We start from the raw sequence: 14,068 nt of genomic DNA on the forward strand, positions 1-14,068 counted from the left end.
GGAAGAAATGCAAGATTATGGTTAACAAAGTTCTATACTGACATTCTTACAACTGGTAAACTTCCCACTATTTTTAAAAAAGCAAAAGTACTTTCAATTTTAAAGCCTGGTAAGCCTAATCATAAACCGGAAAGTTACCGACCTATTACTCTCCTCAGTTGTTGTTATAAACTCTTTGAAAGACTTATTTATAATAGAATAAGCTCCACAATTTTTAAAAATGTCCCAATAGAACAAGCTGGCTTCACACCAAATCGTGGGTGTTGTGACCAGGTTCTTTCTCTCTTTGGTAACTCACATAGAAGCCGGTTTTCAAAAAGGTTTAGAAACATCAGTAGCATTTATTGATTTGTCAATAGCCTTTGACACCGTTTGGAGACAAGGCCTTCTATATAAATTATATAAAATTATCCCATGTAAAACAATAGTCCATATTATTAACAATATGCTAAGAGATAGAAGATTTATAGTGACTATAGGTAATAAAACTAGCAGCGAAAGGAAGTTAACTAATGGACTGCCACAGGGATCTGTTTTATCTCCATTATTATTCAATCTATATATATCTCATCTTCCTGTCACTACGTCAAGGAAATTTTGTTATGCCGACGATATAGCAATAACTACACAGCATAAATGCATAAATCGTACAGAAGAAATTCTGAAAACTGACTTAACTATTCTGGATGAATATTTTAAAAGATGATGGAGACTCTGTTTAAACAGGAGCAAAACGGTAATATCTTGTTTTCATCTAAATAATAACTTGGCAAATGTGAAACTAAAAATTGAAGTGAACAACACTATACTTCCATATAATACATTCCCTAAGTACTTGGGAGTCACACTTGACCGTTCTCTCACTTTCCAGCAACATCTTTCAAACTCTGCATATAAACTAAGGACACATAATAATATCCTACAGAGACTCTGTGGCACTACTTGGGGTTCTATAGCCTCTGCTCTTCGGACAACAGCCCTTGCTTTGGTATTCTAAAATACTGAATATTGTGCTCCTGTGTGGCTAAATAGCCTTCACACAAGGATTATCAATTCTCGATTGAACAATACCTTAAGATTAATTACAGGTTCTATTAGATCGACCCCAACATATTGGTTACCTCTTTTAGCAGGCATTATTCCTACAGTAGATTGAATTCTTTAGTCCGTGAATTCCAAAAAATTGCTGGTAATCCGAACCTACCTATTCATCAGGATCTCCCAACTCTTAACGTCAATAGATTGAAATCTCGCCACCCATCACTACGAGCAGCAGAAGAACTACTGCTAAATAATTTTAATCCTTTATCAAAGTGGGAAGAAACATAGAAGGAAAATACAAAAGAACATTTGCATAACATCTTTAAAGGTGATCAAATCATCACAGGATCAGATCTACCTCGCAAAACATGGACGGCACTAAATAGAATTTGGACAAATCATGGCCTATGTGGATATACTCTCTATAAATGAAACAGACAAACATCTCCAGAATGTGACTGTGGTGCTCCACGACAGACTATGCAACATATTGTAACAGAATGCATCTTCCGTGCTTATCAGAATGACTGGTATGACTTTTTACAAGTGGCTCTTGAAGCTGTGACCTGGATTACGAACTTAGATCTGAATTTATAATGATATGCATGTTTCTTTTCCTTATTATAACATATCAAGACTTTTACTTTTAACTCTTATTTTAATTTTCCAACTTCTTGGATTAGATCTGAGTTTTTCTTCAAAGTTTTTAACTTAAAATATTATAAATTCTTCATTATTATAATTACAGCTATTTTGCTTGCTTCAGTTTAGGAGTACCCCTGTTTAGATGTCATTGGCTATTTACTCATGGATTCTTAGGGCATTATGAGTGTAGATGTACTAAAAAGTATATGTAGCCTAAGGAATAGAAAATTGCACATACCTTTTTCTGCGTGTTGTGGCTTTTCCTCAGTCTGCGATGTCAAAAACTGCAGAGTGTGTGTGGGGGGGGGGGGGTAGGCAGTTTGGTAGAATAAGTTAGAAAAACCAGGGTTTTTTTTGTAATATATAGAAACATATACTTTTATATAGGGTGGGGAAAAAGTGAAAGGGTTAATTTTTTTTAAATAGGGAGGGGGGAAGGGGAAAGGTGGTTGACGGGGTGTGGACCGTTTCGACTATTCGTGGTCGTCATCTGAACACATTGGGAAAGTGGAAGCTATGTCAGGTCAGGTGAGTGCTTCTGCTTTAGAGGTGTATGTGTTGTCTCCTATTGGTCGGGGTTGTGACCTCAATTTTATGTTGTGAAGCTTCCAAACCTCGGAGATTATGTAGGGCCTGTGTACGTTGATAGAGTTCGCGTCACACTTTATAGCTATTGTTTCCGATATTCTGAGCATTGTTTCATTGTCTTGTTTGTCTATTATGATGGCCTTGTCTATCTGCGGGGTGTGTTTTTGTTCAAGGGCGTGAACAGCTATTTCCGTTTTTCCTGTGTTTTGTATACGATTTTTCTTTTTGATGTCGCGTTTTTTAGTGTTTAAATGCTCTGGAATGGGGATGTTACAGTCACGGAAGTGTTCTTATAGTCTTGCCCATAACGACCTGATGGTGGAACCTGTGTAGGTGATGTCACAGTCTTTTTGGCAGGGAAATTTATAGACTGCATTGTGCTGTTCAAATATTTCTTTTTGTGTGTGAGGTTTGGTGGATTTGAGGAGGTTTGCCAGTTTTTGGCTTGTGGTGAATACCAGTTTGTAGTCAGTATGTTTGAAGATGTATTTATAGGCTTTGTATGTGTTTTGGGTGTATGGTAGTTTGATAATTTTTTGTGTAGGGAAGTTCGTTTTGGTACTTGGGTTGTTTTGGCGGTTTTTTGCCGTCTTGTTTGCGTAGTTAATCAGTTGTGTAGGATAGTTGCGATTTAAGAAGATCTGTGTTAGTTTTTTTATTTCAGCGTTTAGACTATTAAACTGAAGCAAGCAAAATAGCTGTAATTATAATAGTTTATAAAGAGGAGTAACATGGGAGTTTTCCCAGAAATAATATACATAAATTCTTCAATTCTTTTAATATATAATGACATCATGATTCTCTTTTTTAACATCATGTTTTTGCCATGAGCTATCTATGTATGTATGTATGTACTAATAGATCAGTAGTTAGACACATCAGTTTTTGCACCACCCTTGTGAAATGGAACTATATTACATTCCTTCCATTCCTGTGGTATCATTCCTGAGCTGAGACTCAAGTTACACAAATGTGTGAAAGCCCTAGCCAATTCAACTGAACATTCCTTTAACAAACGGACAAATATTCCATCTATCCCTATTGACATTCTTATCCACATTATGCAAAAGCTCTTCAACCTCATTTTCATGAACCTCTAACTCTTCATCCAACGTGGCAGTAGCACTGTGCACTATACTACATACACCTGGTTGATATATCTTAGCAAAGTGAGCACTCATTAACTGAACAATCTCCTTAGCTTCTGACTCGTGTACCATCTGCATTCAATAAAGTTATTCTTTCACATTCATTCTTTCGTTTGCTTGCAGCATAACGATAAAATTCTTTTGGATTGCCTTTAGCTTGCATGGCCAATTTTTTCTCATACACCGTTTTAGCTTTTCTCACAATACTTATTACTTTTCTGGCCTGAGCTTTATATATTTCATAACTGCTCTCACTCTTATTCTCACGATACTCTTTCCACATCATCTTCTTCTTGTGGATTTCTAGCTTAATAAGGCTGCACATCCATTTCACACCCAACCTACTTACTCTTCAAACACTAGGGATACATTCAGATATCGCCTCATTCAAGCACATTTTCAAAGATTCCCATGCATTGCTGACATTTTTTCCATTCAGTAACTGATACCATGGGGCCAAAGATAATATTCTTCTAAGTTGATCATAATTTCCAGCTTTGTAATTCAGCATGTAGCCTGATTTAATTGGAGCTTCAATGCAAGTAGATACTTCCCAAGAAAGAACAGCATGATCACTGTCACCAATTGGTGGCAAAATAGATATATTCTTGACAGAGATGCCTTCTGATGCTATAAGCAAATCCAACACTCTTTGACCTCGAGTTCCTTCTTTCATATGCTGCTTGATAAAGTTGTTTTGCAACAATTCAATAAATTCCTCTTGTTCCTTATCAGGAAATTTCTCTTCTACCAAATCAATGTTAGGAAAATTAAATTCACCTATAATGATCATTCACTTAGTACCCAGAAGTCTAAACTTTCGAGGCATTTCTTCATCCCCTGCAACTGAGCTGCCAGGTCTGTAGCAACACCCCACCATATATTTCATTCTGTTAACCTCCACTTCACACCAAATAGACTCAAAATCATCGCTACATGGGACATTGTTACCATCATTGTTTTCTTGTATTTCTAACCTAACTGGACTTAAGTCATCTGATATCATTAGTAGCACTCCTCTTCCTCTCCTATCTCTTCTGTCATTCCTAAAAATAGTATACCCCATTACTTGATCCCACTTACCATATCTGATTCTTACCACATCGTATTCAATAAAGCAACAAACTCAACCCCTTTGTTTCTAATGCTCCTGGCATTTGTGTATAGACATAATAAATTACGACCTAGCCTATTCTTATAATTAGATATGCAATGCATTTGGTCTTGTTCTAGAATTTTCTCTCCCAAGACATATTTAAAAGGTCCGAACCCAAAGCATATTTGTCCACTCCTACACCACATACATAGCCATGTTCAAAGGCATTTATATCTTTATCACATTTGTATCCCATAGCTGAACTTTCACACACATTTTTTCCCATTTCTCCCTTGATGATCTAGTTTCCCTGACTCTCTGCATTGAGTCTCATACCCAGAAGTAATTTCTCCAGGCTTCTGATGCCAAATGAATTCAAGTGCAGGCCATCATTCTTATACAAATCTTTTCTGCTATCGAACACACACCACACATCCATATCTCACATCCATATCTTCTACATAGCCTGCGCATGAAATCATTCGCTATCAACGCCCTCCTTCTTAACTCAGTACTATCATATCTAGGTAGTAATCCTACAATTTTACTCTCTCATATTTCTTTCTTGCTTCTTCCAACAGACCTTTCATATCTTCTCTCATACTGTGTTTATCACCACTTAAATTATTAGTACCTACCAGCACTACCATTTCTTTTACATTTCTTTTTTGGTTTTCAATTAGGTTTGTCATATTTTTAATTTTCACTCCAGGGAAACTAGAAGTGGTGACTCCCTCAGCAAGCGCAAATTTTAAAATTGAGTCACCATACCATATTACCTCTTTTTTCTTAAATATTAACTGATTTACCTTGTTGTTATTAATATTTTGATTACCAGGTTCAGTATTTTCCTGCCTGTTCTTATCCATTTTCTTATCCTGTCGAAGTTTAAACAAACTTTTTTTCCACATTTTCCAATTCCCTGGTGGATTTCCTAATAATTTCTTTTAACTGAGCTATTTCTAATGTCAGCATATCCTCAGATAAATTATTGTCATCACTGCAGCACTGTTTTTGTTCAGGACAAACGCTCTCCTCAGTAGCAACTTTAGCTTTAGTCACTGCCTTGTTACGACGGTTTTTTGGCACCATTTTTAAGAGTAGTAAAAACTAATAATTTTTCTGAAAGTATGTTATAAAACACTTTACTACAATAACTACACTAATAAAACTACAATAATATATACTAAAATACACAATTAAATCAACAAAAATCACAAATCTTTCAGGAGCTCTCTGACAGTACGTCTTTTCACCAGTGGGGATATCTTGAAGTGGAGGAGATGAAAGATTTGGGGTGATGGTTATTAGGGACATGAAATTTTGGGGATGTTTTGCTAAATATATAATAGTTTTTATGCAGGGGTTCCCTGAGACCTGAAAATTATTTCAAGGATTCCTCTAGAGTAAAAAGAGTGAGAATCTTTTAATCCTTAATACTGCAGTGGAAACATTGGAGAAATTATTAAATCAAATGAGTGACAAATATGATTTATCATATAATTCATTTTTATATTATGTTCAAAAATTACTGTGTATATAAAAAAATCCCGAAAGCATGCAGTTACGAGGCTGCTATCCCTTCTTGACCAGTGTGTGCAGACGCATGGTTTAGAGGGAATATTGGATACAGAGTATAAGGTTAGTGGGGATGTCTTGAAGTAAGTGGAGGAGATGAAAGATCTGGGGTGATGGTTGTTAGGGACATGAAATTTTGGGGATGTTTTGCTAAAAGTATGACACTGACAGTAAAACACTGACAAGTAAGAATGTTATGATTCCATTTTACAAGGCTTTGATCAGACCACACATGGACAAACCAAGCAATCGAATCTGTGCACAGATTCGATTGCCTGGTTTCAAAAAAACAATTAGTTGTTGGAGAGGGTTCAGAGATAATTGACTAAGTCAGTTTCAGGTCTTTGGAATGTGGAGTATGAGGACAAATGGAGAAACTGCAAACTGCAGAGCTTGGTGAATAGGAGGAGGGGAGATATGATCGAGACATACATTGGTAAGTAATTGCCAAATTAATGTGGATGAAATTTTTCATAGAATAGCTGGAGCAAATGGGAGAGTAAGAGGGCCATCTCTGGAAGCTGTATAAGGAGGGCATGAGCAAGGGGAGGTAGGTTTTTATGTGGTCATTAGTGGATGATTGGAATGACTGATAGAAAGAGTGGTGAGTGCAGAGACAGTGAAAGCATTTAAGTCAAGATATGATGAGATGTGTTTGTGAAAGCACACAAAGCACTGCGGTGGAAGAAAGTGTTTTCACCAGGGTATGGAAGATCCTACATGAAATTTTGCTTTACCCATACCATTTCAAGGGGGTTAGATCACTGCTGTTACCAAATGATCATTACTGTAGATTGGTATTTGTTAGTGGTTTCTATAAGTGTTCAGGGGACCAATGATTTCTTTCATGTATAACCTCTCAGCCACAATCAGTACTGATGTACTATAGGTCTTGCAACCTTTCATTTGAAATTAAGATATAAAAAAAAAAAACATGGGCTAATCAAATTCAACATGCAGTTATTCAGTCAAGACAAAATTCTACATTAAACTAAAATTACTGCAATATCAGCAGCAATTCTACATCAACAGTGGGCAAGTATCTTTGGAGATGGATTAATAGGGGTTAACACAGAGAGAATTGTGGTGAAAGAAGGTGTTTGTAAGGACTGCATGTTTTGACAAACTGGTTTATGCAACTTTTGTATCCTAACCTTGTTAAAAACCTGGTATAAAATATCTTCCCCATTTCCTTGGTGTGGAGTGCAAACAGTTCTGCAATGGAGCTTCAAAATATTTCAGTCACCAGGCAAGAGGATATCTGGATCAAAGATAACTGACAAATGGATTAGTCAAGATTAACTGATTACATGGCCTCAGTCACCTGACCTAAATCCTATGGATTTTCATTTGTGGGATCATTTGAAATCATTGGTGTACTCTACTCCAATGGGGAATGTTCCTGCAGTTCATCAACATGAAAAGCTGAAAACTCATCGATGTGAAAACACAAAGTTTCTGGCTGGTGTCTGATGGCAAACACCAGCCAGAAACTTACATGCACGTGAGACTATCAATGGTGAGATCTCATCAGCTACATAGCCAGCAATAGACATCATTTTGAACACCTGCCATAAGGTATATTCATCTTACAGCATTATTTTTGCCAATTAGTATTGGATTTACATTTAATTCTTGACATCCTTTTAGGTGCATTACAGGTTGTCCACATTTGTGCTGCCATTAACAAAGGGCTGTATCTCAAAAATATGAAGTTCTGGATCCATGTGTTCACTAGTTTTGAGTGTAGAATACACATTTAAAGTTTACGACAGGAGTGTGAAATCACCCTCTGTCTGTCTCTCTCTCTCTCTCTCCCTCTGTGTGTGTGTGTGTGTGTGTGTGTGTGTGTGTGTGTGTGTGTGTGTGTGTGCAAAATAAGTATGTATATGTGTATTCACATATACATACTTAATGCATATTCTAGAAATACTGACAATAAATAGAAATATAATATTATTTAAATTAAAGGGATATTAAATCCCACATTGTTTCAAAACCGAATAAGAAAGTCAAAGATCAGAATCAGAGTTCCATGCCGAATATAGTAAATTATAAAAGAATCGGCAGATACTAGCATAAGCCAAAGCATGTAGTACAAACTAGGGCAACTCGTAGCAAAGATGGGTAAAGCTCTAATCACTATTCTTAGTATTTCCCATAATGTAAAAACACATCTCCTAGGAGATGTATGATGTTATACATTATGGTGGAAGGTCACTACCCAGACCGGTTTCAACCTTTATTGAGGTCTCATCAATGAGTAGGTAGACCAAATTAATACTGAGGGTATAGCGAAAAGAACTTATATACTCTGCTATAAGAGTTGTCAAACAGGTGCAATATTTATTTAAAAACACATGCACACACATACCTTTGCAATTCTTTTCTACTATCACTGCCCTTCAAGTGTGCATCTGCCTGAGGATGAAGAGAATTCTGCAAAGTTAACAACTTTTGAACTATTCCATGTGATTTTCCTTGAAATTTCTTATTTAACTTTGCATATAGAGGTAGATCATCATCTTCATCACCACTGGAAATATCAACACAGGGAGTTGAGCATCTTTTACTTGTTTTCCTTTCTAACATTTCAGGAATGTCTACATTCTTATGGTTAATACTATTTTGTGTTGGGTTATCCTGTGAAGCAGCTGAAGTCACAAACCCACTGTCACTATATTTTGATTCCTGTGTGCAATATGAACACCCTGAAGGAGTATTTGAAAGAAGTTCTTCAGTAGTAGAAAGGGCATCCTCAGAGTCGCTTAGCTGATCTGTATCAGACTCTTTATAGGGCACAGTAGTTGTTTCAGATTTATCATCACTATCAGTTTCTTTTTCTTGTGATAGCTGTTTTACTAAAATAACTTCAATTTCATCTTCACCTTCTTCCATTCTGGCAAGAATTATGTATAATCTGAAAGATTTATTTTTAATATTTCAGTTTCTAGATTACAGAAAACATGTGAAATTATAAATTAAAGAATTAATTAACAGAACATCCAAAATTCTATATCTCTAAGACCAAAATGCATTATTATTATTATTTTTTTTTTATTATTATTTTTTAATTTGATCTTATGATTTGGCTGATGAATAAAACACAGTATTGAACTGTGAGGTGTACAGTTCAATAACATTATGAACTGCTAATTTTTTTTTGAAAAGCAGCTATATAGTAATGCTTTTGCATTCATGTGACTGACCAACAGAAGAAAGACTTACAGTTAGTTCTAGTGGTTGATTACAGGAATTTTATTCTTGGCCTCTTTTCACTCAGTCCATGTGATAACAGATTTTTATTGCAAGGAAGTCCCCCCTCCCTCAAAACTCCAAAACTCATAAAAATCAGCTGCATAATTCACATTATTTCAGACAATAATATACCACTAAGAATTTAGAAATATGAGATGACAGTAGTTGTTTGCTGCAGTTGCCATACCACCAAGTGAGCAGTAGCAGCAACTACTGGCAACAACAATGGGTGGAGACTGGATACCAGCTGATTTGCAAATTTTAGTTTTGGGGAATAAAAGGCAGAGGATTTATTTCAATTTTAATGTTTTGCATTTATCTTATAATGAAGTGTGCTCCTCTGCCAATTTCTAGTTATTTTACTGAATAAGAAGTAGTAACTTGTTTATGGAAAATATATGAGATAGAATCAATTATATAATAAATGACTGTCTATAAAAATCACTGATATTTCAGCCAATTTCTTGACCAATGTCAAACTAAAAAACCATAAAAAAGTGGCACATATAAAAATAACAAAAGGCACATTAATCAATAGATGATATAAAATGCTAAATAATACAATTCAGATTCACTTAAAAATCAATGATATGTGTCAAAAAGTCAATGTTATGACCAGTAAAGACCAGTGTACAAAAAAAAATAAGCATATGTTAAAACTAATATACATAGCATATTAAGAATTACTAGTTGCTACAGTAAGAATTACTAGTTGCTGCATAGCTACATTACTGGCACCCTTGGTGCCAGTAACGTAGCTATGCTTTCCTCATTAAAATATCCAAAAAAAAAAAAAAATAATAATTAAAATATCCTGTCACTGGCATCCTTGGCAACTACCTCAATGCTAAGGCATGCTAATGCCTCTGCCTAAAAGCTTCACAAATGCACACTCAGCATTAAACTGGGTTTAATATAGCAAAGCTTCACAGCTCTCCTTAACAGTCTCAAAAATAATGCTGTTCATTTAAAGAACTGAAATCATTTCAGAGAACTCAGTAATTGAGTTCTCTGAATTTGCTTACATTTTTGTAAAGTGTAAGCAAACAATGTTTGCATGCGAAGTATCTTCGTGACTAGGCTACTTGTATATATAGACTGCTGACCAACATCAATTGCCTCATGCATAGTACCCTTTTGGACGTGTGCGTTATGTTCTATCGAGCCGTTATCGACTCCTGGTGATTCCTTGAACATATGCTTTTCATTCAGATCTGTCCCTGGCCATATCTTTCAGAATTTCCAAGCACATTCCAGTTGCTTCTTCAACTCCATCTAATTCTTGGTCTTCTTCTTCTCTTGCTTCGATCAACTTTAGCAAGCATCATCGTCATCTTCTCCAGACTGTCATGCTCGCATAACATGTCCAAAAGTATGACAATTTTTGCTTGATGATCATAGCTTCAAGGAAGCAATCTGGCTTTATTCTATCTATCAATGATTTATTGGTTTGCTTTACAGTCCATGGAATTCTTAGTAAGCATCTCCAAACCCATAATTCAATGTCTATCTTCCTTCTTTCACTCTTTCCCAGGGTCCAACTTTCACATCCATACAGTACCACAGGAAATACCACTGCTTTCACGATTCTGATTTTTGTTGTGAGGCTAATATCTTTATCTTTGAAGATCTTACTTAAATTTTTCATTGCTTTCTTTCCAAGTAATAATAATCTTCTAACTTCTTCAGTACAATAACCATCTTTATCAATTCAGGATCCTAGGAGTACAAAATTGTTAACTAATTCCATTTTCTCCCCATCTACTTCAAAATCATTAAGTTCACATGTTGCCATAACTTTTGTCTTTTTGAGGTTAAGATTAAGGCCATATTTAGCACTTTCTTCTTTAACTTTCATAATAAGTTCCTCCAAATCTTCTTTGCATTCTGCTAGCAAGGCGGTATCAACTGCAAACAAAGGTAGACATTCTTTTGATATTCCTGTGCTCTTTCTATTATCCATTTCACATTGCCGATCTGATCTCGTTCCTCTGCCTTTTCGAAATCCTGCACGTTCATCTGGCATTTCTCTCTTCATGAATGGTTCCAGTCTTTTCTGAATGATCTTAAGTAACACTTTACTTGTATAAGAAATCAGTACTATAGTTCTGTAATTTTCACTCTCTTGCATCGCCTTTCTTCAATAAAGGTATATAAACTGATTTTTTCCATCCCGTAGGCCATGTAGTTGTGATCCAAATTCAATGACCCAGAGCTGTTCAAATTTTAACTGCCTCTTCTCCCAGGGCTTTGAGCAGTTCAATAAGTATTCCATCTGCCTCCTGGTGCTTTCTTATTGGATAGCTGTTGCAGTGCCCACCTCACTTCACTCTCCAGTGGTACTGGCTCCTGTGTATAATCCTGCTCTTCAAATTTCTCAGTAATTTTGGAGTCCTTTCCGTAAAGGTCTTCTGTATACTCTTTCCATCTTTCTTTGATGTCTGCAGCTTCTGTAAGATATCCTTTGTGTTTACTTTTCAATATTGTCACCTTGGCACTAAACTTCTCTGTCAGTTCCCCTGATCTTTTTGAAAAGATCTCATTTTTCCTTTCTTATTTTGGTCTTCTATTTGTTGGCATTCCTGGTTAAAGTATTTTTACTAGTCATTGAAACTCTGCATTCAAATGTCATACTTCCTGCAAATTTCCTGTGGCCTTCATTTTCCTCCTTCCCTGAGCAGTTTTGATGGCATCTTCTGACAGCCATTTAAACTTCTTCTTACAAACTGTTGGAATATTCTTCTTTGCTTCTGTTTTAATTATATCTTTAATCTCTTCCCATAATTCATCTGGTTCTCTTTCACACAAATTAAGTGTGTCGAATCTGTTCTGTATGCTAATATTGTATTCAGCTGGTATGTTTCCAAGATCATATCTGATCAGCATTTGTGTTGTTTTTAGTTTCTGTAATTTCATATTGTAGCCACTAATAATTCATGGTCTGTTCCACAGTCTGCACCTGGAAAGGTCTTGACAGACTGAATTGCAGTTCTCCATCTTCTTTGTCCAAGTATATAGTCAATTTGATTTCTGTATCCATCAGGTGATATCCATGTGTACAATCTTCGTTTGTGCTGTTTAAAGCAAATGTTAGCAACAAATAAAGAATTCTCTGCACAGAACTAAACTAGTCTTTTTCCTGCAGTGTTATGAATACCTAAACCAAAATGACCTGTTATTCCTTGTTCCTCAGTTTCTCCCACTTTTGCATTCCAATCTCTGATAAATAGCCATAAATCTCGCTTTGGTGTTGCATCTATCACTTCTTGTAACTTGCCATAAAATTCTTCTATGTCTTCTGGTGCCTCTGTAGTGGGTGAATAAATGTATGATGGTCATATTCATTGGATGCCCACTCACTCTGAGAGAAATGATTCTGTCACTCACTAGATTATAACCTAATACATACCTAGCCATCTTTTCTGGATATATTTGCAATATATCCAGCTTCTTGCACTCCATTTCCATCTTTATTATTTCCAGCTTACCTTGGTTATACTTCTAACATTCCAAGTTCCAATGTTGTGGTTTCTAATGTTGGATGTGTACTGTTATGCATTATGGGAAGGGTCACTACTGAGACCACTTTCAACCTTTACTGGGGGGTGTCAAACTGGAAGCTAGACCAAGGAAGAGATACAGACATTGAATCAAAGCAGAACCAGCCAAAATATATGTCTGTATTATGGAAACTAACCAAAACATGGATATGAACGTGTATGATGAATGAAATAACATGAATGCAAAATGCATGCATCAATTACTTCAAGATGTGACAATCCTACACACTCAGGAGAAAACTAAACTAGATTTAACTTACAACGATTGTTGTGTTCTTCATTGATCTCAAAACAAAGCTTTATCAATGTATGAAAACAATAAATGCAATAGTTCCTTACTCACTCCAGGACTTTAAGTAATCACACTCATCAAGAGAACACACACATAAGTACTATATATATGTGTTAAAAATAATAAAAAGGAGAGGGCTTGAGTAAAACATCTGTAACAAAAAATTTTTCTCCTATGTTTCAAAGGCATCTTCAGTACAAATAAGGATTCTAAAAAAAGTATCACAAGAGCTAGAGTAGAACACCTTTGTTCTCTTGTTTATAATTATTAGTATTAATAAAACATTACTACTTTAGCCAGCCATGACCCTGGCCTGTCCTCCAGAAAGGGAAAAGTGAAATTAAAAATAAATAAATAAATATTAACTAAACACAAACAAAAATAAATAAATACATAAACAAAAATAATGATCAGAGTTTTCCTAGAACCCTGTTATTTTTGAGTCCTATTATCTTGGTGGAAGAAGACTAGTTAAATGAGTTTATTCTTGCTGGCTTTTGTAACAAATATACAAACTGGAATTATAATACTTTTGTCCTTGTACTGGCATGAGAATCAACAGGACTGTAGATTCTCATGCCAGTACAAGGACAAAAGTATTGGCATGAGAATCTACAGTCCTGTTGTTTTAATTTGTGGCATGGAAGAGTTACAATTACATTATTCTTTGTCTCTTAAAATGGAAGTTACGTGGGTTGCATATGAGCTAATTATATCTCAAAGATTTTTAGACCATTATTCTTGTTCAGATGAATGCTTCTCATCGCACAGACTTGCCACAAACACTAATTATTTGAATTTGTGTTTATATACCATATTTTGGAAGATATATAAGATATTACGTCCATCCAATCAATTCCAT

At 35.5% G+C, this 14,068-nt stretch overlaps 1 protein-coding gene across 5 annotated transcripts in view; it reads right to left on the minus strand.

Moving 5' to 3' along the window:
• The window catches only part of mms4 (Methyl methanesulfonate sensitivity 4), a 371,357-nt gene that overhangs the window by 301,110 nt on the left and 56,179 nt on the right, over positions 1-14,068 (minus strand). For all 5 annotated transcript variants that reach the window (XM_090390525.1, XM_090390520.1, XM_090390521.1 and 2 more), the window contains exon 2: positions 8,471-9,016. In XM_090390525.1, coding sequence (XP_090246651.1) covers positions 8,471-8,994 — 524 coding nt within the window. In that variant the 5' untranslated portion in view covers positions 8,995-9,016. The remainder of the gene's footprint in view (positions 1-8,470; positions 9,017-14,068) is intronic.

The sequence above is a fragment of the Typopeltis vanoorti genome, chromosome 3 (genome assembly GCF_054136105.1).
Source record: "Typopeltis vanoorti isolate ZY-2024b chromosome 3, IOZ_Tvanoo_1.0, whole genome shotgun sequence".
NCBI classification, from domain to species: domain Eukaryota; kingdom Metazoa; phylum Arthropoda; class Arachnida; order Uropygi; family Thelyphonidae; genus Typopeltis; species Typopeltis vanoorti.